The 22,656-nt window shown below is 44.1% G+C and overlaps 1 protein-coding gene across 2 annotated transcripts; it reads right to left on the bottom strand.

Annotated features, from left to right (window-relative positions):
* Positions 1–308: 308 nt before the first annotated feature.
* Nphs2 (nephrosis 2, idiopathic, steroid-resistant (podocin)) lies at positions 309–19,004 on the bottom strand. Of its 2 annotated transcripts, XM_013015416.1 has the most exons (8): positions 18,691–19,004; positions 16,353–16,456; positions 11,648–11,720; positions 9,711–9,793; positions 5,997–6,200; positions 4,234–4,289; positions 2,528–2,606; positions 309–1,195 (listed from the first exon to the last, which is right to left on the bottom strand). In XM_013015416.1, exons 1-8 carry the CDS (start codon positions 18,980–18,982, stop codon positions 917–919), a joined length of 1,170 nt encoding a protein of 389 aa, XP_012870870.1. In that variant the 5' UTR covers positions 18,983–19,004; the 3' UTR covers positions 309–916. The 2 variants fall into 2 exon arrangements, with proteins under 2 accessions (XP_012870870.1, XP_012870871.1); XM_013015417.1 differs by lacking the exon at positions 2,528–2,606 and having other exon boundaries at positions 4,230–4,289.
* Between the last annotated feature and the right edge of the window lie 3,652 nt (positions 19,005–22,656).

The raw sequence follows: 22,656 nt of genomic DNA, 5'->3' as shown, positions 1-22,656 counted from the left end.
TACTACAAGGATAGCTGCTGTAGCCTACACCCTAGAGCCTGCCTACCTACAAAACTGAAATGCTTGCTATCCAAGCCTGAGCCTGGTGCCCTCTAGCTACACTGATAGGAAGCAGCACCTAGAGCTCATCGGAACTTCCTTGCCTCAAATATGGTAAGCCAGTCTCTCAGAACCTCAAGGCAAGTTTTCACTTGAGATTGCTAAGCAGGTCCACCAACTTCCCTTACCCCCATCTGACTTCAAAGATTTGACAGCAATCTGATAAATTATATACATACAACCTATTTATAGTGATTCTTCCTCACATCTTAAAGCACCAATATAAGACATTTTTTGTCCTTTTATTGATTTTTCTATTTGACACAGCAAAGCCCATACAAAGAACTGTATTTAAATTCTCCAGTCACGTGTAAGTTTGGTATATCTCTTTCTTGTGTTCACGGAGGAGCTGTCATTGCAGTGAGACTCTCAGGGCTGGGGATGAGGAACATAGACTGCATGTGAGAGGAGGACATATTAGACAAGATGTTGAAAAATTGGGAGTGTACTGGGAGAAGCCTACATCTTAAGCAGCTTGTGGTAAGGGCTCAGAGACAGGGCTGTGGCAGCTACAAAGGGGCTGTTAAAGAGGCTAAAGAATATCTAGTAGTCAAAAAGATACCTGAACTAAGTCTTCAGTCAAAATTGAACTACATTTAGACATTAAATTCTGTCCAGATGAGAATATCGATCAAAGATCTTTCCAGAAGTATTCTTTCAGGATGACCTAAACTTGTTAGATTGCTTCTCTGTCATTATGTCACTGTGTTCTTAGTACTGGCCACATTGTGACGTAATGCGTGAGAATGTTCCTTTTGGTAACCAAAGAAGGGCAGAGGAGGAGGACTGAATGCTGCCTCTCGGGTGTGGCTTTACTCTATAACATGGGAGAGTCTTTCTTCTTGGGATTTAGTGGCTCTACAGATTTGGGAGAACTTGGCAAAGGGATGCTTGCTTGAGTTCTGTTGCTGGGAGAAGACAGGAAATTTAGCATATCAAATGGCAAAGGTAAAACCACAGTGGGAGGTTTGTCTGTGGACAACGACTGAAGCGTGTGCAGATATCGAAGTTGGACGGCAGCTGGGGTGCCCGATAGAATCTCAGCTGCCATCCTTAGGGACTCGGAGGCAGCCTTTTCTCCTTCTGCAGCGATCATCTGAAAAATAGAAGAAGAAAAGCAAAGTGATTATGCTTCACTCGTGAAGGTTTCACTCACTATTGGTTGTGATACAGCCAACAAGCACTATACATCTCTGAGGTGGCAACACCAAGGAACAAATTCAGTCAGCATCCTTTTAGAAGGATATGGAGTGGTAAGATAGACTGTTATCAGTTGAACTTAAGATAGTTTGTCCAAGGCCATGACAAGTAAAGCAAAGTGTTAGAGGAATTACTAATGTCTAGTGAGCTTGAAAAATAAGTAGAATTTTGCTGTCTGGAAGAAAAGCTGGCTAGTGTTCAGGCAAAGGCATGGAACGTGAATTGGTTCATTTCAACTTGGTCCAAACAAATAGGCAGGACACAGGGACATGACTTAAGTGGTGGAGCACCTTCCCAGCAAGCACGAGGCCTTGAGTTTAAAACTTACTACTGGAAAAAAAAAGTTAAGAGTTCACATCTATAATCCCAGCTACTTGAGAGGTGGGCTGAAAGATTCATGATTTAAGGCTGATCTAGACAAAAGCATGAGGCACTGGGCTGGGATGTAGCTCAGTGGCAAAGCGCTTGCCTAGCAAGCGCAACGTCCTGGGTTCGATCCCCAGTACCAAAAAAGAAAAGACAAAAAAAATACAGTTAAAAAAAAATCATGAGGCACTATCTGAAAAAATGTAACTAAAGCAAAAATAAAATGGGGTGCTCAAGGGGGCACTTGACCAACAAACTCAAGGCTCTTAGTGTCAAGCCCCAATCCCCATCTCCCCCAAACAAATAGATAACTTAGTAGCCAAATGTCACCTGGAAACAGGCTGCGAGGATGATGCTCAGTTATCTTGAAACAACTCTGCCAGAGGACACCTCTCTGCACTTTCTCATAGTGTCCCAAAGTGATCGGCTATCCCTTGTGGTTAGGGATTTTTCTCCTTCACCTACTCCGTTCTTTGAGAGAAATCTGCCTCCTTTGAGAACTCTACCTCCCTTTATTCCTTCATCTGTAACCTATTCCTGTACCTAGCAGGAACAGGTGGCTGAGAGTACTCAAGGAGAGATGCCTGTGCGAGGAGAGGGATTGGGCGGGAGGGAGATGTTTTTAAGGAAAGGGGGGGCAGAAGCCACTGTTGGCAGCAGCTTTGGAGAGAGGGGCAGGCCTTTCACAGATCAGAGGCTGTGACCACCCTGGGAGCAACTTCAGCCGAGTGGTGGGGACGCAAGCCAGATTCCTCCAGCGCGGGCATGAAGGGAAGGTGAGCAAGCAGGCCTGCCTTTAGGTTCTGTGGTGTTTCTCAAAGAAACAGCTCAGTGGAGGGTGGGGTGCTCCTTCCTGGCTCACCCGCACTTTGGCCTGTCTCTGCGCTTCGGCTTCCACAGCCAGGGAGTGCTGAAGCCCAGCCGGCAGCCTCACGTCTTTACTGAAAGAGAGAAGCGGGCAGGTGGGTGTGGACTGGACACTGACAGCCAGGGCTTCCTGACAGCCTTTCTACTCTCTTCCATGAGCAGCAGATGGGGTGTGCTGGGAAGAATATGCGGGGATCAGTGCCTCAAACAGGAACTGCAGGGAGGTGCTGCTGGTCTCTCCCTACACCTTGTAGTTGGCGTTCACAGGTGGTTGGCATTTCCTCCACTTAAGATTTAATCTACATCCCAGCCGTTCCATATGAACAATGCAAAACAGCCTTGACTAGATATATAATTTATATCAAAGTGAACAGGAATGTGCCTAAGTTTAGAAACGAACTAGTTTTGAAGTGATCTGACTAAGTAAGAACAATCTTAGTACAAAAGGTACCAAACTGGCTTCTTGCCCTGATTATATCTAATGCTTATACAGCTTAGCAGTTCCTCAAAAAGTTCTAGAGCTTACCATTTAGTCCAGTAATTCTACTCCTAGGAATTTAGCCAAGAGAGTGGAAAAGGATATTCACACGAAAATCTTGCTAATGAATGTAGTTGCAGCATTGCTTCCTAACAGCCAAAATGTGGCTGAGTAATGAATGGATATTTGATTTAAAAAAGTTATGAAGGCCAGGCACCAGTGGCTCATGCCTGTAATCCTAGCTACTCAGGAGGCTGAGATCTGAGGATCGCGGTTCAAGGCCGGCCGGGCAGGAGAGACCGTGAGACTCTTATCTCCAATAAACCACTAGAAAACCGGAAGTGGCACTGTAACTCAAGTGGCAGAGCGCTCGCCTTGAGCTGAAGAGCTGAGGGACAGCGCCTAAGCCCAGAGTTCAAGCCCCACGACCAACAACAACAAAAAAAGTTATGAAGTGCTGGTCCATGCTATTACATGGGTTTAAATCTTGAAGACATTGTGCTAAGTTGAAAAGGAGCTAGACAAAAAAGGTTTCATCCTATGATCCCATTTATGTGAATAGGTAGGTCCATGGAAAGAAATGAGTAGTTGTCAGGGCTTGTGGGGTGATAGGGAGAGGTCCTACTAGATAAATGCAGGTTTTCTTTTGCAGTGTTCTGAAATTAGATGGTAGTGATGAATAAATAGGCTAAGGCACCTAAGATGTACAGATTTTGGTTTTTGTTTTTGTTTTTGCCAATAATGGGCTTGAACTCAGGACCTTGAGCTCTTGCTTAATTTCTTTGCTGAAGGCTGGTGCTCTACCACATGAACTTTGCTTTAATTTCTGACTTTTTGTTGGCTAATTGTAGCTAAAAATGTCTCAGATTTGTCTGATCTGGCTATCTTTGAACCTGATCTTCAGATCTCAGCCTCCTGAGTAGCTAGGATTACAGGTATAAGCCACCTCACCCAGCAACTGTGCAACTTTAAATGGCTAAATTGTAGTTTTACGTCAACCTCGTCTTTTTAAAAAAGGGCTTTTTAATACATAATGAAAAGAACCAAGAATAATTTGTCCAATTGTTACAGTGTGTGTATATTGGCTATGAGATGTTAGGTATTTTTTTCTCTTTTTCTAAGCTTGTGCCAAGGTGGAGAGAGTACTCAAATTTTCAAATGGAAAATGAAACTAGAATATCTTCCCTTATTGTACTGATCTTCATGGTTATTTTCCTACCCACATTTCTGTTCTCTCCACTTTGATGCCCCAAATGCAGGTCACTGAATCCAAGGCAACCTGTGGAGGGAAGAGTTGGGATGTCAGTGAGAGGCTTGGGTAGGAGAAGAGCAACCTGTGCCTGATGGCCACCGTTCTAGATTAAGAACACTTCCTTGAGAGGATGCTACTTGCTTGCCTGCCTTGGTTAAGCCTCACAGTGCATGGTGCAGAGTTGTTTTACTTGCAGCGTGCCACTCGGTAATCCTTTGTGGGACTAAAAACCATGTGGTAGGCTGAACGGTGGCCCCCAAAGATGTCCATGTCCCCATCCCTAGCACTTATGAACGTTAGTCCAAGAAGCACTTTACAAATGAGAGAAAGTCAAAGGCCCTTCAAATGAAGATATCTGGATAAGCCAGGTGGGCTCCAGATATAATCACAGGTGTCTTTTAAGAGGAAGGCAGACTTGAAGGGGAAGCATGGATGGAGTAGTGCTGGGCAAGGCTGACAAGATGCTGATAAGGGCACAGGATTGGATTCTTCTCCCCAAACCTCCTAGGTTGTACACATCACAAATATTTGGATACTGCGTCTTTTTAAAATTAGTGATGATTCAGGTTGCATATGCAGTCATCATGCAGTTCCTCTGATTCTTAGTGCCCTAATATCTGAGGTTCTCCTTCCTACATCTGATTTACAACCTCCTTAGGTGCCCTGTGGTTTCAATGATACAGTCAGTCACTGGTGGTAATGCACTGGACTGGCCAGTTGTCTGGAATTCTGCTTTGTTCTTGTGTTTTCTTTCATGAGTCTACTTGGGGGCAGTGTTCACTTTTCTCTCCTTGAACTCCAATTAAATCCAGACAAAGCACTGTAAGATTAATCATGGAAGGCTGAGCAGCATCTTAACCTCTGAAAGTCTTACTTGAAACTATCTTTATTTTTTTCAATTTTTTTTATTGTGAAAATACTGTAGAGGAGTTACAATTACATGGGCCAGGTAATGAGTACATTTCTTACCAAGCATTGTTGCCTCATTCTTTGTTTCCCCTTCCCATTCTCCTCTCCCCCCAAAAGTTGTAAAGTTCGTTTTTGACATAACGATTTGTACATCTCATTGTTGCAATGGGTCCACCTGTATCCCTATTTAAATGTTTTTTTTTCCCCTTCCCCTCCGCAAATTATACCAACATCAAATACAATGAAAGCAGGTGTTATACCGTGGGGGAGGGACATACAAAGCAATAAAGAAATCATCTTATAAATATGTTAGAAACAATCACAAGAAAGAAAAAACAGTTGAATACTTATCTTGGGGCTCATTTCACCTACCATCGACTTATCTGACCTTTTCTGCTTGTCTCAGACATATACTAGTTATTGCAAATAAGGGAAACCATGGGACCTATGTTTCTTTGAGCCTGGCTTACTTCACTTAATAGAATTTTTCCAAGTCTTTGAAGCTATCTTTATTTAACTGCATATTAACTGTGCTTCTCCCCAGCTAGCCTCTAAGCCCCTGGGAAGCATGTGCAGTCAGTCACCTTGGTATCTCAGCAGCCCCTCCCCCCAGCCCTGGCAGCTCCATCACTCCTTCCAGCAGCCACTCCCAAACTTCATACCAAGTACTACTTCGCAGGGAGTGTGCACTCCATGGAGTTACTGTAGAGGTGGTGTTGAGAGGCTCAACTAGAGACTAGAATTGATTCAGAGGCCAACTGGGAACCTCCTAATGAGCTCTCTGTCCCCTAAGGGTTGGCATCTTGAATCACGAGTGCTAATTACCTTTACATCTTGGGCAATACTCTTCCTCTCCAGAAGAATTTCAGTGAGGGAGCGATGTGCTAGCAAGCGCTTCATGGTAGTTTGCACCAAGAACTGGACAGCTTTGGACACATGAGCAAGACTGCGTAGGAGAAGAGAGGCATTTTCCATGCGGTAGTAGCAGACAGCATCTATCTCCATTATAAACATGTCTTTAGTTACAACCTAGGCAGAAAAAAAAATGTGTGGATAACAGGCTGGGTTCTTGGACTCCTTCCCTATGTGGGTGGAGAGCTAAAGGTATTCAAAGTGATTTTTTTCTCAGAGAAAGTATAGCATGGAAAAAGAAAAATTAGCCTATCCTTCATTCAAAAAAGACCTATTTTAGCCAGGTGCTGGTGACTCACACCTATAATCCTAGCTATTCAGGAAGTAGATATTGGAAAGGCCATCATTTGAGGGCCTGCTGGGGTGAAGTTTGGGGAACCTCATCTTAATAAGTAGCTGGGTGTGGTGATGTAGCTGTCATGCCAGCTATGAAAAGGGCTGGAGGCATGACTCAAGTGATAGTGCACCTGCCAAAAGGCACTAGGTTCTGAGTTCAAATCCTTATACCACCAAACTAAACCTGTTTTGAAAATTATACTAAGAGCTGTACACACTAAACAGCTGTAGATGCCAGCTGGTGGTTAGAGGGCAAGAATACAGAAGTTGATGGATCAGGATCACTCGAAATTAGCATAGGCATCGGAGATCCTGTTTGGAAAAAATACAAAACCAAAAAGATACAACACTAAAGAACTCATAATTTAAAGGAATCCTGTTGTAATTCCTTTAATAAAAAAGCAGTAAAGTATAATTTGGGGTGTAAACATTCAATTGGTTTTACATCAGGTCTTTCTAAATTTAGGTCAACAAATCTACTAAAAGAAAGGCATGTTCTAGAAAAGTAGTACTCTCACACAGCACGGATGGAGTGGAATGCCCCATCAGCTATGTGGGAGGCTAAGCTACGGAATCATGGTTCAAGGGCAGCCTAGGCAGAAAAGTTCATGATACTATCTCACTGGGAGAAATTGCATATGGTGGCTGCATGCCTGTCATCCCAGTTATAGTGGGAAGTGAAAAACAGGAAGATTGTGGTCCAGGTGCATGTCTGAGCAGGAAGCAGCAATACCTAATCTCAAAAATAAACCAAAAATAGTAGTACAGCACCTGCTGGTTGTACACTAGAAGGCATTTTGATGGTACATATGAAAAGCCCTTCAAGAGCTGTACGCTCAACATTTCCACTTCTAGACTAATTATAGGGACATTATAAAGAACTTAGCTAGGCTGAGCACTGGTGGCTTATGCCTCTAATAATAGTAGCTACTCAGGAGACTCAGATCTGAGGGTTGAGGTTCAAAGCCAGCCCAGGCAGAAAAGTCCATGAGCCTCTTACTGCCAATTAACCACTAAAAATCCTAAGTGGAGCTATGGTTCAATGGCTAGAGCACTAGCCTTCAGAAACAAAGCTTAGGGACAACATCTGGACCCTGAATGTGAGTCCCAGGACTTGCACAAAAAGTAAAATAATGAGCTAGAAACAGAGCTAACATGAAAAAAAAATATATTGTTTGGTAAAGAGCAGGCTACAAAATAGTATATATAAAATATGCATATAGTATGATATACATACACACATATGTAATTCTATAAATATACCCACATAGAAGTTTGGGAGGTTATATGTCAACAGGTAATTTATGGGTAGTGATGGTTTTATGTGTTACGGTATACATAACATAAAACGACAACATGACCTGTTTGTCTGGCTCTGTCTCTGGTCTCTGTCTGTCTGTCTGTCTGTCTGTCTGTCTCTCTCTCTCTGTTTATGCATATGTATGCTGGTCCTGGGGCTTGAACTCCGGACCTGGATGCTCTCCCTGCTAGGCTAGTGCTCTGTCATGTGAGCAGTAGCTCCACTTCCAGCTTTTTAGTAGTTAATTGGAGATGAGAGTCTCACAGATTTTCTTGCTCAGGCTGGCTTCAAATCATGATCTTCAGATCACAGCCTCCTAAGTAGCTAGGCTAACAGGTGTGAGCCTGTTAGCTTGTCAGAACTATTTTAAGCACATAACTGAATTAACTACTTTCATAATATTGTGCAACTTTTCTATACCTCAAAATTTTTGTAAAACAAACACTGTACCTATTAAACGACTCCCTAATTTCCTCTCCTCTTGCTTCTGCAAAGCACCATTTTACCATCTGTCTCTGTGATTATATGTCTTTTTGTGATTGCTTAGTTCACTAGCGTGATGTTCTTGAGCTTCATCCATGTTGTACAATATGTCTCATTTTCCTTTCTTGCAGGGGTGGGGAATGTCCTGTCTGCATGCTGTGTAAGAACCCATGAGATCATTTGGAACAGGACAGACACACATGCTTCTTGAATATTTCTTACTTGCTGCTCATAACCATCTGCCTGTATTGGTTATTTTGTATGACATTGTAATGATATAAATATCAAATGGGCCTTAGCAGGTTCCCCATCCCTCTAAGAATGAATAATATCCCATTATAGGGTCCATAGCACATTGTATCTATTCAGCTATCCGTGGGCTGGATCTCCTGTTTGGCTGTTGTAAATAATGCTGCTAGGAACATGAATTTCTTCAGGACTCTGCCTTCAGTTCTTTGAAATTGCTAGATTGTATAGTGATAACATTTTGGTTGTTTAGTTTTTGTTTTTCAGTCATGGGGCTTGAACTCTGGGCCTGGGCTCTGTCCCTGAGCTCTTCAGCTCAAGGTGAGTGCTCCACTACTTGAGCCACAGCAGCACTTGTGATTTTCTGATGGTTGGGTTGGCTTTGAACTGTGATGCTCAGATCTCAACCTCCTGAGTAGCCGGTGCTCAGCGAGCTGTTCTCTGGAGATGGTGTGATACCATCTTGTTCTCCCATCAGCAATGCACACATGTTCCAGTCATTCTTCATCCTCCTCTCTATTTGTTATTTTTGGTTTAAATTTTTTTTTTCGTGGTAGTCAGGTTTGAACTCAGGGCCTCACATTTGCTAGGCAGGTGCTATACCACTTGAGCCATGTCCTCAGCTCTCGTGATTTTTTTACACTAGCTCTTTTACTGATTACAAGATGATATGTTCTTATTTTAAGTTGCATTTACCTAGCAATTGGTGATGTCAGCCATATTTTCATGTGTTGGCCATCTGTATATCTTCGTTGGAAAAATTTCTATTCAAATCTAGATTGATTCTCAAGAAATAGAACCAATAGTGTGTGTGTGTGTGTGTGTGTGTGTGTGTGTGTGTGTGTGTTGAGCTATGTCTCTAGTCCTTTATTCAACGTTTACAGACTTAAATTCTAATTTCATCTAAAAATGACTTACCAAATAACATCCAAATGTGTTTAGCTAAATGTAGGCTAAATGACCATTCAGTAGATAAATAAGATGAATAATCATAAAGTTCTTTATCCATGTTTGGGTCAGGTCTTTGCTTATTTTGTTGTTGATATATATAAATTCTTTATATATTCCAGATATTTATCCCTTACAAGCCACATGATTTACAAATATTTTCTCCCACTCCCTAGGTTGCCTTCCGTTCTGTTGCTTGTATCCTTCCTACACAACTGTTTTTAATTCCGATGGCCACATCTCTACTTTTTGTCCTACTTTTGGGCATAGTCATGTAAATGTGGGGAAAAAACAGAGGCCACCATTCACCTTACCTCATGAAAGGGTATCTCCAAGGTCTGGAGACGGAGGTCAACCTTGTAATAGGTGTCCAGACAGGGCAGAAAGAAAAACAAACCTAGAAGAGGGAGAGGAAGAGGGACAGGTGAGTAACAAGTGTGAAGACAGTTTGACAGTCACTTTTTCAGAATCAGAATGCACACTGCAGTGCTTGCCAACTACACAGAGACCACTGTGAAATTCCACCTCTGTTCTAGTGGTCTATTTTTGTAGCTAAGATGTAACCATATAATTTTTTTATTCAATCTGAGACACTTTGGAGGCTAAAAGGGAGCTTTATTCCAACTTACTTTAGGACCATAGAGGTAAACAGGGATTCTTCCTAGCTTACTGCATAGTAGGTCACTTTGGTCATGGTGCTGACCTTTCTAGACTTAACCACATACCTGCCCCTTCACCAGATTTGAGCTCCATAAGAATAGTAGCATATGCCTCACTGTTAATCTTGGGAAATAGTTTAGTGCCTTTTAGTGCTCTGGGAAATAGTTTTATATGGTTTACCCATGAGTCCCACTTTAGAACCAGCGATCTCCATGCACTTATTTCCTAAACTGCAAGCCCCAGAGGTAATCAGAATAGCAGTGCCATGATGCTAGGAGCATTCTAGCTAGCTAGCTGGTCCTCACCTACCCGCTGCTATGTACAATAAACACCTACAGATGGATTGAGACTTTTCTCAAATCCCTTGGCTATTGTGGGCTTCTGTATGAATCACAACTCTGTTGGAATCAGCAAAACCTCACAGAGCTCAGGATCTATCTAGGGAGCAACTCAGCTACCAGGTCTCCTCAGCCTCAGTGGAGAAGGCTCCTGAACACCAGGGTCAGAGCAAGATGGCCCATGTCCTGGAGCTACAAGGTACGCTTCTCTTTCTGTGTGGGCCTGTTTATTGGGTTGTGAATCGCTAAACCCTGTTTATTTTTCTCAATTCTGCGGTAGGTACAATGATTCTTGATTGGATTCTCTTCCTTCCCTGCTTCATTCATCTATTCCTCTCCCCTTGCCCATCCCCCTTCAAGTACCCATTCCCTGGTACTTATTTTGTTGGGCTTTGGCTTAGTCTTTCTAAAGAATTATACTATTTGAGCTCTATCTTCTGGTTTTAACAGTCTCCTGTTTATCCAGGTTTGGTCTGAGCAGTGATCTTCCTATTTATACTTCTTATGTAGCTGGGATGAGAGGATCATGCTATTGTGCACAGATTTTTATTGGTTGAGATGGGTTCTCAAGAACTTTTTGCCTGTGCTGACTCCAAACCACAATCTTCCTGACCTCAGCCTTCTGAGTAGCTAGGATTACAGGCATGAGCCACTATACTCTGCTCCTTCTTGTACCTTCATGACTGACTTGTATCTCCAAACTATGATTTTTTTTTGTTTATACCTCATAACCAGCCTGGATCTTCACTTGATTTTAAGGTTCTAGAAAGCAGCCATGTTTGACCATCCAAATATCTTCATAATTTAGCATGGAGGGTCTGAAACTCAGGAATGGTTCAATCTATTTTACCAGCTAAAGACCAATTTGTCACTGAGATACAGAACTTCCTTGTCTTCCATGATTTAATCTGGCCCCTTGGATTCTGGACTAGGTCAGCTTTTCTCTGAGAAGTCACTTGACTCCAACCACACCCACGATCCTCAGCCCACTGTCCAGATGTGGCTCCCAAGCTGACTTGCTATTCCAGTCAGCCTGGCCCTGGTATACATACTCCAGCTCTGCACCTAGAACTTGGTAGTTATGACTGAACAGTCTCTTAATAACTTCCACAGTTTATAACAGATTAGGAATATGGATTTCATGAATCAAGTAGCTTCATGTAACCTCTGTGTTACGTGTACATAGATTAGAGAAATCAAAAATTAAGAAGTGAGTGAGGGTGTGGGTTAAAAAGAAAAAATTTTTTTCTTACCAGGACCTTTGGCTCTTCCAGGAAGCAGGTGTCCCAGTCGGAAAATAATTACTCTCTCATACTCTTGTACAACCTAAAGGGAAATGTGGGAAATGCAATTCTCTCAAATCAAGATAAAAAATAACATCTTCAAAGGCACCAGCCTCTTGAGAATAAGCCTAAGTATCAGAAATAATTTGTTCTGAGAACTCAAAATAAATTTGTATTACTTGATACTTTTTTTTTTTGGTCGGTCGTGGGGCTTGAACTCTGGGCTTGGATGTTGTCCCTGCGCTCTTCAGCTCAAGGCGAGCACTCAACCGCTTGAGCCACAGCGCCACCTCCGGTTTCCTAGTGGTTTATTGGAGATAAGAGTTTCACGGACTTTTCCTACCAGGGCTGGCTTTGAACCTCGATCTTCAGATCTCAGCCTCCCGAGTAGCTACGATTATATTATAGGCGTGAGCCACCGGCGCCTGGCTAACTACTTGATATTCTAACATCTAGATTTAGTACCTGTAGAATTTCAGAGAGAGAACAATGAAAAAGTATAGTGACCAATTTTAATTTTTGAGTCTGCAGGCAGAATTTTGATTAAAAACTTAATTATGGTCTAAAATGCTTCCAATTTGATTTCCCAAAAGCAAATCTTATCAGAACTTCTTTGAGCTTCTATCTTTGCAGTGATTTAAGCATTGCTAGCTTTTCTATGCATCCCTCCCTAGCTACTGAACACAGAGAATATATCTTAATAACACATTTTGTTCCAAACTGCAGTTTCTTCTAAGGCTGCTTCAAAAGGGGTCCAGTGGACTTTAATTTGCCAGTTCTCATGGACCTTGAAAAGCTGAGCACCCTGAAAATGTGTAGAGATATTTTAAAATGACAAAAAGATTATCTGTGTAGAATACTCGGTCTAGTACAATAGAAAAATATTTTTTTTAAAAAAACCAATTCTACTTTTTGGCTCAGTATCAGGATATGAGGTCTCCCAAATGATTTGATCCTACTTATTTATACCCATCAGACTGTGATATAGACTTTTTTCTGTACCTAAAAAATGCCTGATATGGGGCTGGGAATGTGGCTTAGTTGTAGAGTGCTTGCCTAGCATGCATGAAGCCCTGGGTTTGATTCTTCAGTACCACATAAACAGAAGTGGCACTGTGGCTCAAGTCTCAGAGTGCTAGCCTTGAGCAAAAACAAGCTCAGGGACAGTGCCCAGGCTCTGAGTTAAAACCCTAGGACTGGCAAAAAAAAAAAAAAAAAGCCTGATAACATAGTTTTCAGTATACATTGTTGAATGAAGAAATAATGTGTGATCATAGACAAGTCCATTTTCCTCCTTCATCTTTCTTTCACCTTAAAGCAGCAACATAGATGATTCTGTATGATACTGTTTTGCAAGCACTCTTTGAAAATTGATTTCTTTCTTTCCTCCTCCTCTTTCTTCTCCTTCTCCTCCTCCTCCTCTTTCTCCTTCTCCTCCTCCTTCTTCTTCTTCTTCTTCTTCTTTTCTCCTTCCTCCTTTCTCCTTTCTTCTTTTTGTGGTGCTAGTCCTGGGGCTTGAGCTGAGAGACTGGGCACTGTCCCTGAGCTTGTTTTGCTCAAGGCTAGTACTCTACCATTTGAGCCACAGATCCACTTCTGGCTTTTTTGGTGATTAATTGAAGAGTTTCATAGACTTTCCTGCCCAAGATAGACTTGAACCACAATCATCAGATCTCAGCCTCCAGAGTAGCTAGGATTAGACACATGAGCCACCAGCACACAGCTGAAAGTTGAATTTTGTCAAATACTGTTACAGTACTGTTGCCAATAAGTCTTTTTTGTATGCACCCTTTCAAAAGGTGCTTTGGCACATCAGATCAACTGTCATAACTGTCTCTTCTACCCAGGCCAACCAGGGGAGGGTACTTCACCAACAATAGATGTTTGATTGGTTCAAACACAATCTTCATTTGCATAGCATACCATGTTTGATGGAAACAGGAACTAACTGTGTGATTCCTATAGACACCCTGTCCCCTCCCTATACTGAACCTGAAAGATAATTTAAGATAAATAAGCCAGATACAGAACATTAACTACTGCATAATCTCAAGTGGGATCTAAAAAGGCTGAATTCATAGAAGCAGAGAATAGCACGTGCTTATTGGGCTTATTGGAAAGTTTAATGAGGGATAAAGGTTCAGTTATATAGGATGAATGAGTTCTGGGGTCTAAAGTACAGAATGATGATGACAGTTAATATTATATTGTAAGGGGGCGGGGAGGATTGGGTGGGGAGGATTGGGAGGGGAGGATGGGAAGGGATAGGAAGGGGAAACAAAGGAGGAGGCTACAATGCTTGATAAGAAATGTACTCATTAAAAAAAAGTACTCATTATCTTGTCCATGTAATTGTAACCTCTCTGTACAGTATTTTCACAATAAAAAAGAAAAAATATTATATTGTAAATTTGCCATTTGCTGAGAGATTATCTTTAAGTGTTCTCACCATGCACAAATAGTAACTATGAAGTAATAGAGTTTGATGATCATGGTCATTTCACAGTAGATATGATGTAAAAGCGTTGTATTGGGTCTGGGGAGTGGGAGTAGCATGCTTATCTAACATGTGAAAGCCCTGGGTTAGGTTCATAGAGTAATAACCGGCGTGGGGCCCAATAATCTGTGTGGCCCTGTAGCCCGGCCTGCTGACGGGGGTGGGCACAGGCGGGCCTCACTGCTCCACAGAGCCGGTCACTGGACAGAGCAGGACATTGAGAGGCAGATGTCACCGTGGGACGTGCTGCAGGAGGGGGTGGGGCGTCACCCCACAGGGTGAGCTGTCAAGAAGTGATTGGACAGTGGGCAGCTTGGGGGAGGAGCATGAATGGCAGTTGGAAAACCATTGGGGGGGGGCGGGAAATCAACCATTAGTCCTGAGGAAGGAAGGGACGGATGGAGAGCAGTAGGAGTGGAGGGAGAGACGGCAGGAGGGGAAAGCTTGCCAGCGCAGAGCAGGGCAGGCCTGTGGAGAGAGGAGAGGCCTGCAGAGGAGGAGGAAGGGAAGAAAAGGAAAAGCCTTCCCCTTTGGAGGTTTGGAGCTTTTGAGCTTTGGAGGTCTGGGGTTTGGAGGTTTGCATACTGGCTAATTGGAGGTTTGCTGACCGACTAATAAAGGTTGGGGTTGCCTTTTGGAGGCTTGGAGGTTTGGTGGTTGAGGCTGCTCTTGGTTCTGGGGATCTAGCTCAGGACAGGGTAGTCGCAGGACCCCTTTCTGGTGTAAATAGTGTAAACGTTTTTTTGGTTTTTTTGGTCCGGTCGTGAGGCCTGAACTCTGGGCCTGGGCGCTGACCTTCAGCTCAAGGCTGGCACTCTACCACTTGAGCCACAGTGCCACTTCTGGCTTTTTTTTCTGCTTATGTGGTGCTGAGGAATCGAACCCAGGGCCTCATGCATGCAAGGTAAGCGCTCTACCACTGAGCCACCTTCCCAGCCCTGTAAACTTCTTTTGTCCACCTTTCACTGTGCCTTGATGGATTGTCTCGCTTTTCAGAGGTCATAAGTATAGCACCACAAAAAAACACATTGTAAAGCCGGGCGCTGGTGGCTCACGCCTGTAATCCTAGCTACTCAGGAGGCTGAGATCTGAGGATCTCGGGTCAAAGCCAGCCCGGGCAGGAAAGACTGTGAGACTCCTATCTCCAATAAACCACCAGAAAAGCAGAAGTGGCGCTGTAGCTCAAGTAGTAGAGCGCTCACCTTGAGCTGAAGAGCTGAAGGACAGTGCCCAGGCCCAGAGTTCAAGCCCCACGACCGACAAAAAAAAAACCCAAAAAAACATTGTATAATAAATATACATAATTTTTACTTTTCAAGTATATCACAATAAAACTGGAAAAATTAAAAACAACTTTAAGAAAATGGAAACTTCCCACTAAAAATCCAAGACCAATTGGCTTCACTGGTGAATTCTGCCAGATACCTGATGAGATGAAAAATTATTAACATCTCTCAAATTCCCCACCTCCTCCCCCAAAAAACCACAGCACAAAGAAGTCTTCCTGAGATATCTCTAAGGCTAGTATCATTACCCTGCCACCAAAACAAGTCAGAGCTACCACAAGAAAACTATACAGTATATCTTATGAATATAGATATAAAAATCTATATTCCCTGTCTTTCCTCCCTAGTCTTGTTTGTCTCTCAACTACTTAGGCAATGCCTCCAATAAATACCCAGCATTTCTAATTCTACCTCAGCATGTGTTTTTTGAACTGGCTTGGGACTTGTTTACTTCAGGGACTGGCATGTGTCATTACCATGGGTGAATGTCCATGAACTATAGAAGTTGCCTGAGAAGTTTGCTTCCATGTCAGGAGTGGATGAGTAGGTGTCACGCTCTATTCTGGACCACCAGGTGTGGATGAACTATATATGATCCCTTCCCTGAAGGGCCTCTCAGTCTAATGGGTGGTAACAAGCTCTCAGTAAATATGCATGTGGCAAATGGAGGAGTGGGGGTCAAAGTGGCCCAGGTGCACAGGGAAGGGATTGTCAGTCTGAAGGACTCATAAAGGCTTCATGGGAACATTTGAGCCTGGTCTTGAAGGAACCAAAGTTTCATGGAGGGTAGGTAGTATCACAGGCATCCCAGACAGAGCCACAGCAAAGGTGGCCTGCTTTGGTCAGTAAGAGGCACCAGGAAATTACTTGTTGAATCATCATGGAAACTCACCTTTATGCAGAACCAGATAGAAAAGGGGAAAGTCAGGATGACGAAGAGGAGGGAAGTAAGGACAAGAAGCCACTCGAAGGCCCCTAAACCGGAAGACTTGATTCCTTAAAAAAAAAAAAAAATTATATTGAAACCTTTCTATATTCACTGTAGTCACTTGTCAGTACATATTTGATATCAGCCTGAGAGCAGTTTGGCGATCTTTCAGAAATATTGGAATGAACGCAGATATAAGAGTGCTCAGAGTTCTCAAGACTGAGGGTGTGTGGTCCGTGTGGGCTGATGGAACACTGGACCAGAGTCCCAGTGAGTCTCATGTCCACAGATGACATTTACCAGGGCAGAGGACTTTTTTTTTGTCAGTCGTGGGGCTTGAACTCTGGGCCTGGGCGCTGTCCCTCAGCTCTTCAGCTCAAGGTGAGCACCCTGCCACTTGAACCACAGCGCCACTTCCTGTTTTCTAGTAGTTTATTGGAGATAAAAGTCTCATGGTCTTCCCTGCCCGGGCTGGTTTTGAACTGTGATCCTCAGGATCTCAGCCTCCTGAGTAGCTAGGATTACTGGCATGAGCCACCAGCACCTGGCTCAGAGGACTTCTTTAAACCTAGTTTCCTCATCTGTACAATAAGATAGTTATACTAAATGTCTCATATCACGTAAGGCTGAAATCACATGTACAGATAAAGACAGAGCTCAGGGTCTTACCTTCCATGAAATAACTTCCCCATCCCCTACCAGCTCTGAAGTCTGAAATTCCTCCACTAGAGGAGGAAAACCACAGAACATGGTGTAATTGAGCGTCTGCAAAAGCAAGTGCTAAGGACCTGGATGCAGAACTTGCAGGATGGTAAATGAAATAGTGTTAAGGACGGTTAACCTTGGGGGACACAAGGTCTTGCAGGTTTTCCTTTATTTTGTGTTCGCATGGCCTAACATAGTGCTTGATGCAACATATGGGCTCAATAAATATTTATGAATAAAGAAGGGAGGGAAGGAGGGAGGGAGGAAGGTGACCCTTTATTCCCCCATTCTCCCCCCCCAAACCTGATTTTGGAGTGTGGTGCTGAGATAGAGAATGTTTTCTGGAAGCCTCAGACACTTCCCTGGCCAGGGTTCAGCAAAACTGCCTCATCCTGGGGGACTTGTCACCCCACATTAGGTGTCTTCTGTTCTAGCTGCTAAGGAGATGGAAACCCACAGAAGTGATGCTATTAACCCAAGGCCATGGCTAGTTGGTAGCAGTTAGCAGTGACACCATGACAGAAACCAGAAGCAGCACCCATAAGGGTGGGCACCTGAGTCAGAGCTTTACTCCAGAATTCCCACTCTCCACTTCCTAGCCAGAGGTCTTGGACCAATTATTTAAAATTTCAGTATATGTTTCCTCATCTGTGATAAGGGACTCTGAAACAATGTAACAGCCAGTGTGTGCCTGGCATGTGGAAAGGGCTCCAGAAGAGAGGAGGAGCCTTTCCTCGCCTACCTGACTTATGTGACCTGCTACTGTAGCATTGAACGTCCAACCATCCTTAATAACAAAGGTTTATTGGTTTGGCATTAATACAGCCCATTGAAACTACATCCCAATTGTAGGAGTTTTCCTCAACTTGTAGCTTTCTATGAATTGGCATATATCACATTGCTAATAATGAGGGAATGTGAAAATACAGCCAGCAGAAAGCTATGTATGTGATGTGCTATTCCTTATTTTCCTTTCAATGTCTACCATCCGCCTACTTCAGGTATAATGAATGTCTTCCATTCATTACATACCTTTGTTTCTAAGAAACTGCTTCACTTGCAGAAGTGAAACGGTCACTTTTCTGTGCATTCCCTCCCTCCTTGGAGCTGATGTTGTTTAGCTACAAGGAGTCAACTGCAATTGAACATCTTATTTGCCCCAAGCTCAACTCATTTTATTCTCACAACTGCTTAACTAGAATTGCACCGTTGATATTTAAATTCAGGCCTGTCTTTTCTTTATTTGGCTCTGCCCTTTGGAAAGAATGCCCTCCCGAAGAACACGTGGCGTGTATCTAGCTAAGCCTGCGGGGTGGGGGTGCCGGGAGGAGGGGCCATGACTGCCCGAGGCTCCCAGTGGCTTCTCGGTGTACTTTACGTCTCCATCCGCCCTTCCATGGCCACGAGCATCGGCTGGGTTGCGTGCTGCTGGTCCTGGGGCACACGCCCCTCTCGCCTCTCCCGGGCCTCAGTGCGTGGCTGGCCCTGAGCCCCGGGACACCTAGCTGCGGTTCTCCGGATGCCCGCGGGGCTTGCTAGCTTCCCCACGCCTCTTCCACGGTGCCGCTCCAGGTCCCCGGAGCCCCCTCGATCCTACCTTCTTCAGGTCGCTCGCTCTCCAGCAGCGCCATCACCTCGGTGCCCTCCTCACCAGAGCCGCGGACCTCGTCCACGTCCACCACGGTGGCGGCGGGGACCCGGGGCTCCCCGGGGCTCGCGGCCCGCGCGGGGCTTCCTGACCGCCCGGGGCTCCGCCGCTGGTGCCCCGCATCCTGGCGCCCGTGCTCTCGGCTGCGCTTCTCGGCCTTCGCGCTCCTGCCTCCCTTGGGGGAGGATCTCCCACTTCTTCCCGGGGCCTCTCTGGAGTGGCTGCGCGCCCTCCTCTCCATGCTCAGATGCAGGGCAGCAGCGGGGCAGGTGAGGCCGGCAGGGAGCGCAGCCCGACCTGGCCCCTGAAGAGGGACGGGAGGGCGGGGTCAGGGCAGGGCAGAGGGCGGGGCGATGCGCGCGGGGCGGGGCATGCCCGAGGGGCGGGGCATGCCCGAGGGGCGGGGCGATGCCCGAGGGGCCGACGGCTTAGCAGGGGGTGGAGCCTGGGGTGGGGTGGGTGAGAGGTCCAGTCTACTCACAGCATTTCCCAGAGGGGCTGGTGCGACTCTTAGCCTAGCACAGTGGGGTCAGATGGCCGAACACCTGATATTTCCACTTGTCTTTCTGTAGACACGGGATGCCTGGGCTGGAAAGCTAGGGTTAGGACATTGCACTAGGAAATGTCATTGAAGTAGGTGAAATTAGCTATTTCTCCTCAAGCCCTGTTTGTTTCCCCCTTGTTTTTCCAAGAATGCATCTTCCATCTCCCTGCTTATTTCTTATTTTTATATCAGTCTGTTTTTTCTTTCTCCCAATGTATTAAAGTAATAATATTAGCTGATTCTTCCCTCCTTCCCCATCTCTCTCTCCCTCTCTCCCCTTCTCTCTCTCTCTCACACCCCACTTATTTTTATTTATGACAGAAACTTTAGGCTAAAGACAAGGTACAGTGCATGATCTCACAATGATAACTTTGGATGCTTGGGGGTCCTACTCTTTTCTATTTACATTTTTTTTTGTCGGTCGTGGGACTTGAACTCTGGGCCTGGGCGCTGTCCCTCAGCTCTTCAGCTCAAGGTGAGCGCTCTACCACTTGAGCCACAGCACCACTTCCTACATGTTTTTCTTAAACCTAATGTTTGCTAGGTAGGTGCTTTACCACTGAGGCACACCTCTGGTCCTTTTGCTTTTCAGTTTTTAAGTAGGGTCTTCATTTTTGTCCTCTTAAGGTCTCTCTCATAGCTGGAACTACAGATACACACCACCATGCCCAGTTTGTTTGTGGAGATGGGGGTCTTGCTAACTTTTTACCTGGGCTGGCCTCCAATCTTGATCCTCTGGAGCCCCTCCCCACCCCAATTAGCTGGAGTCATAGTCATGAGCCACCCCAACAGGCCAATAATGTTTAATCTTGGTGATAATGTTATGCTTCTTGAATTTTCTGTTTTCAGGACACCGTCATTTTTGTCCTACCTAGACCTACCTCCTGTCCCCATGTAGGTGGGATGAAAGCTGGTTTTTCTTCCCTTCCTTTCCTTTCTTTGTCTTCCTTCCTTGCTTCCTTCCCTTCCTTCCTTTCCCTCCCTCCCTTCCTTCCTTCCTTTCCCTCCCTCCCTTCCTTCCATTTTTCCTTCCTTCCTCCCTCCCTCCCTCCCTCCCTCTTGCCGGTCCTGGGCCTGAACTCTGGGCCTCTGGGCACTGTCCCTCAGTTCTTCAGCTCAAGGCTAGCACTCTACCACTTGAGCCACAGCACCACTTCTAGCTTTTTCTGCTTATGTGGTGCTGAGGAATTGAACCCAGGGCCTCACGCATGCAAGGCTGCCGGAACCAGCCTGCAACGAAAGGGACTCCTGATTTAGGGGGCAAGGACGGAAAAATAAAGACATAAGACAAAGGATGGGGTCGGGAGGTCTGCAGCTCAAGACTGCAGCCCCGTTTATTTTTAACTCTCCTTATTTATACTATTAGAAGTCAAGTGGTAACCTAAGGTCACCATAGTGCAGAAAAGCAAGGAAAATTTTAATAAAACAAGGGTGCAGAAAGAAACAAGACAAGGTCAACTGAAAGTAAAACAAATTCTACAGACATAGCAAGGCAAACCCGGACACCTGGTGTTATTCATGAAAGCCAGTTCCTTGTATGTGCCTTCAAGTGAGCACAAGGGTCAAGATGACCTTGGAGTTTTACTGTCGGCTCCCAACACAAGGCAAACACTCTACCACTGAGCCACCTTCCCAACCCTTTCTTTTCCTTCCTCCCTCCCTCCCTCCATCCCTCCCTTCTTTTCTTTCTTTCCTTCTTTCTTTCTTTCTTTCCTTTCTTTCTTTTTCTTTCTTTCTTTCTTCTTTCTTTCTTTCTTTCTTTCTTTCTTTCTTTCTTTCTTTCTTTCTCTCTCTCTCTCTCTCTCTCTCAGGTTTGAACTCAGGGCCTCTGTCAGCTTTCTATGTAGGCTAGCAATCTTACCACTTGAACCATGCCTTTAGCCCTGCTTTTTGCTATTTATTTTGTAGATGGAGTCCCATGGACTTTTCTGTCTAGACTGGCTTTGTTCCTCAGTCCTCTTGGTCTCATCCTCCTGTGCAGCGAGGATTCCAGATGTGAGCCACCAGTGTGTGGCTCTCAGTTTTGCTTCTTCTAGACTCACAGGTTAGGCTACTTCTAACAGCAAACTAATGACCACTTAGGAGTAATTGAAATATTCAGTAGATTTTTCTTATACTTTATTATAAATTGTTTTTCACTGAAGGAGAGATTGATCTAGATGTCTCCAAGCAAGATTTATGATTCTACTCAAATAGTTCAGATCTCGTGCTAGTGACAATAATACTCACTTTTTTTATTTTCTAGTGTTTATTGAGTATACACAGAGATAGTTTTTTTCTCTCTCAAAAGTCTTAAAGACTGAGCAGCCGAAATATTTGTATCTAGAGAAACTATCTCACAAGCTTATTCCACAGGCTCCAAGTTAGGTCATTGAGAATAGTAATTAACTGTTAAGAAATTAATTTTATTTTTACCTCTTCAAAACTGATAATTTCACAGATTATGTAAAGGAGGACAAATATTTGGCCAGATGATATCTTTCAAACTATGCTGTCCACCAATAAGAGCAATTTCTTGTAAGAGAAAATGCAATGAGAGCACGTGCTGTTGAGTGCTGAGCTTCCTGAGAGGCACTTTTTTTTTTCAGTCTTCCTTATTCATTTGACCACAGGCAAATTCCTTAATCATTGCTTCATTTTCAATATCTATGTAAATATAGAAAAATCCACCTACAAAACAAGTTGGTTGGGATTATGAATGACGAGGATAATATCTGAGAAAATACGTCACCTTCCATGGAAAAAAGGCCAACCCAGCATTTCTGAAAGATGGAGAAACTGGGGAGTAGAAGGTGCTGTGGGTCCAGCATGTGGTTCCAGCTGGCCTCTTCTACTCTTACAATGTTGCTGCTGTTTTCTTTTAGATACTTTTTAATTGAAAGTGTTCTCTGCACACGTTGCTAAACTCTAACTTCTATGCTGCTTGTGGGAATGGGATTGTGAAGGAGAGGACCGAGTAAAGTTGCTGACTTTTGGGTTTGTTTTCAAGATGGAAGGTCCTAAAAGAAGGCAAGATGTTGAAAATTAATGGTTATTCTATGTTGAAATTCACATAGATTAATGGAATAAATATTGATTTGTAAATTGACTGCTTAATGGAAACTTTAATGATCACAGGCATCAGTAGATGATATTGCGAACCTTGTCATTTTAGAGCTGGAAACAATTCAGAATTTGTTAAATTTGACCTCAATTTGCGGATGGCAGAGACATTGTGGGTCTGTGCAGGAGTGGTGTAGGGAAGTAATGTATAAGAGCTTGACCCAAGGCTTTGGCAGGAGGGATGCCCTAGATTCCCAAAGTAAATCTGTGGGAATTAGCAGAATCTGGTGATCTTGCGGGACTATAGGACAGGGATTTCGAGGGGTGAC

The sequence above is a fragment of the Dipodomys ordii genome, unplaced genomic scaffold, assembly GCF_000151885.1.
Source record: "Dipodomys ordii isolate 6190 unplaced genomic scaffold, Dord_2.0 Scaffold27, whole genome shotgun sequence".
Lineage (NCBI taxonomy): Eukaryota > Metazoa > Chordata > Mammalia > Rodentia > Heteromyidae > Dipodomys > Dipodomys ordii.
Note: the sequence above shows the minus strand (reverse complement) of the source record. Positions and strands in the feature narration are given on the sequence as shown.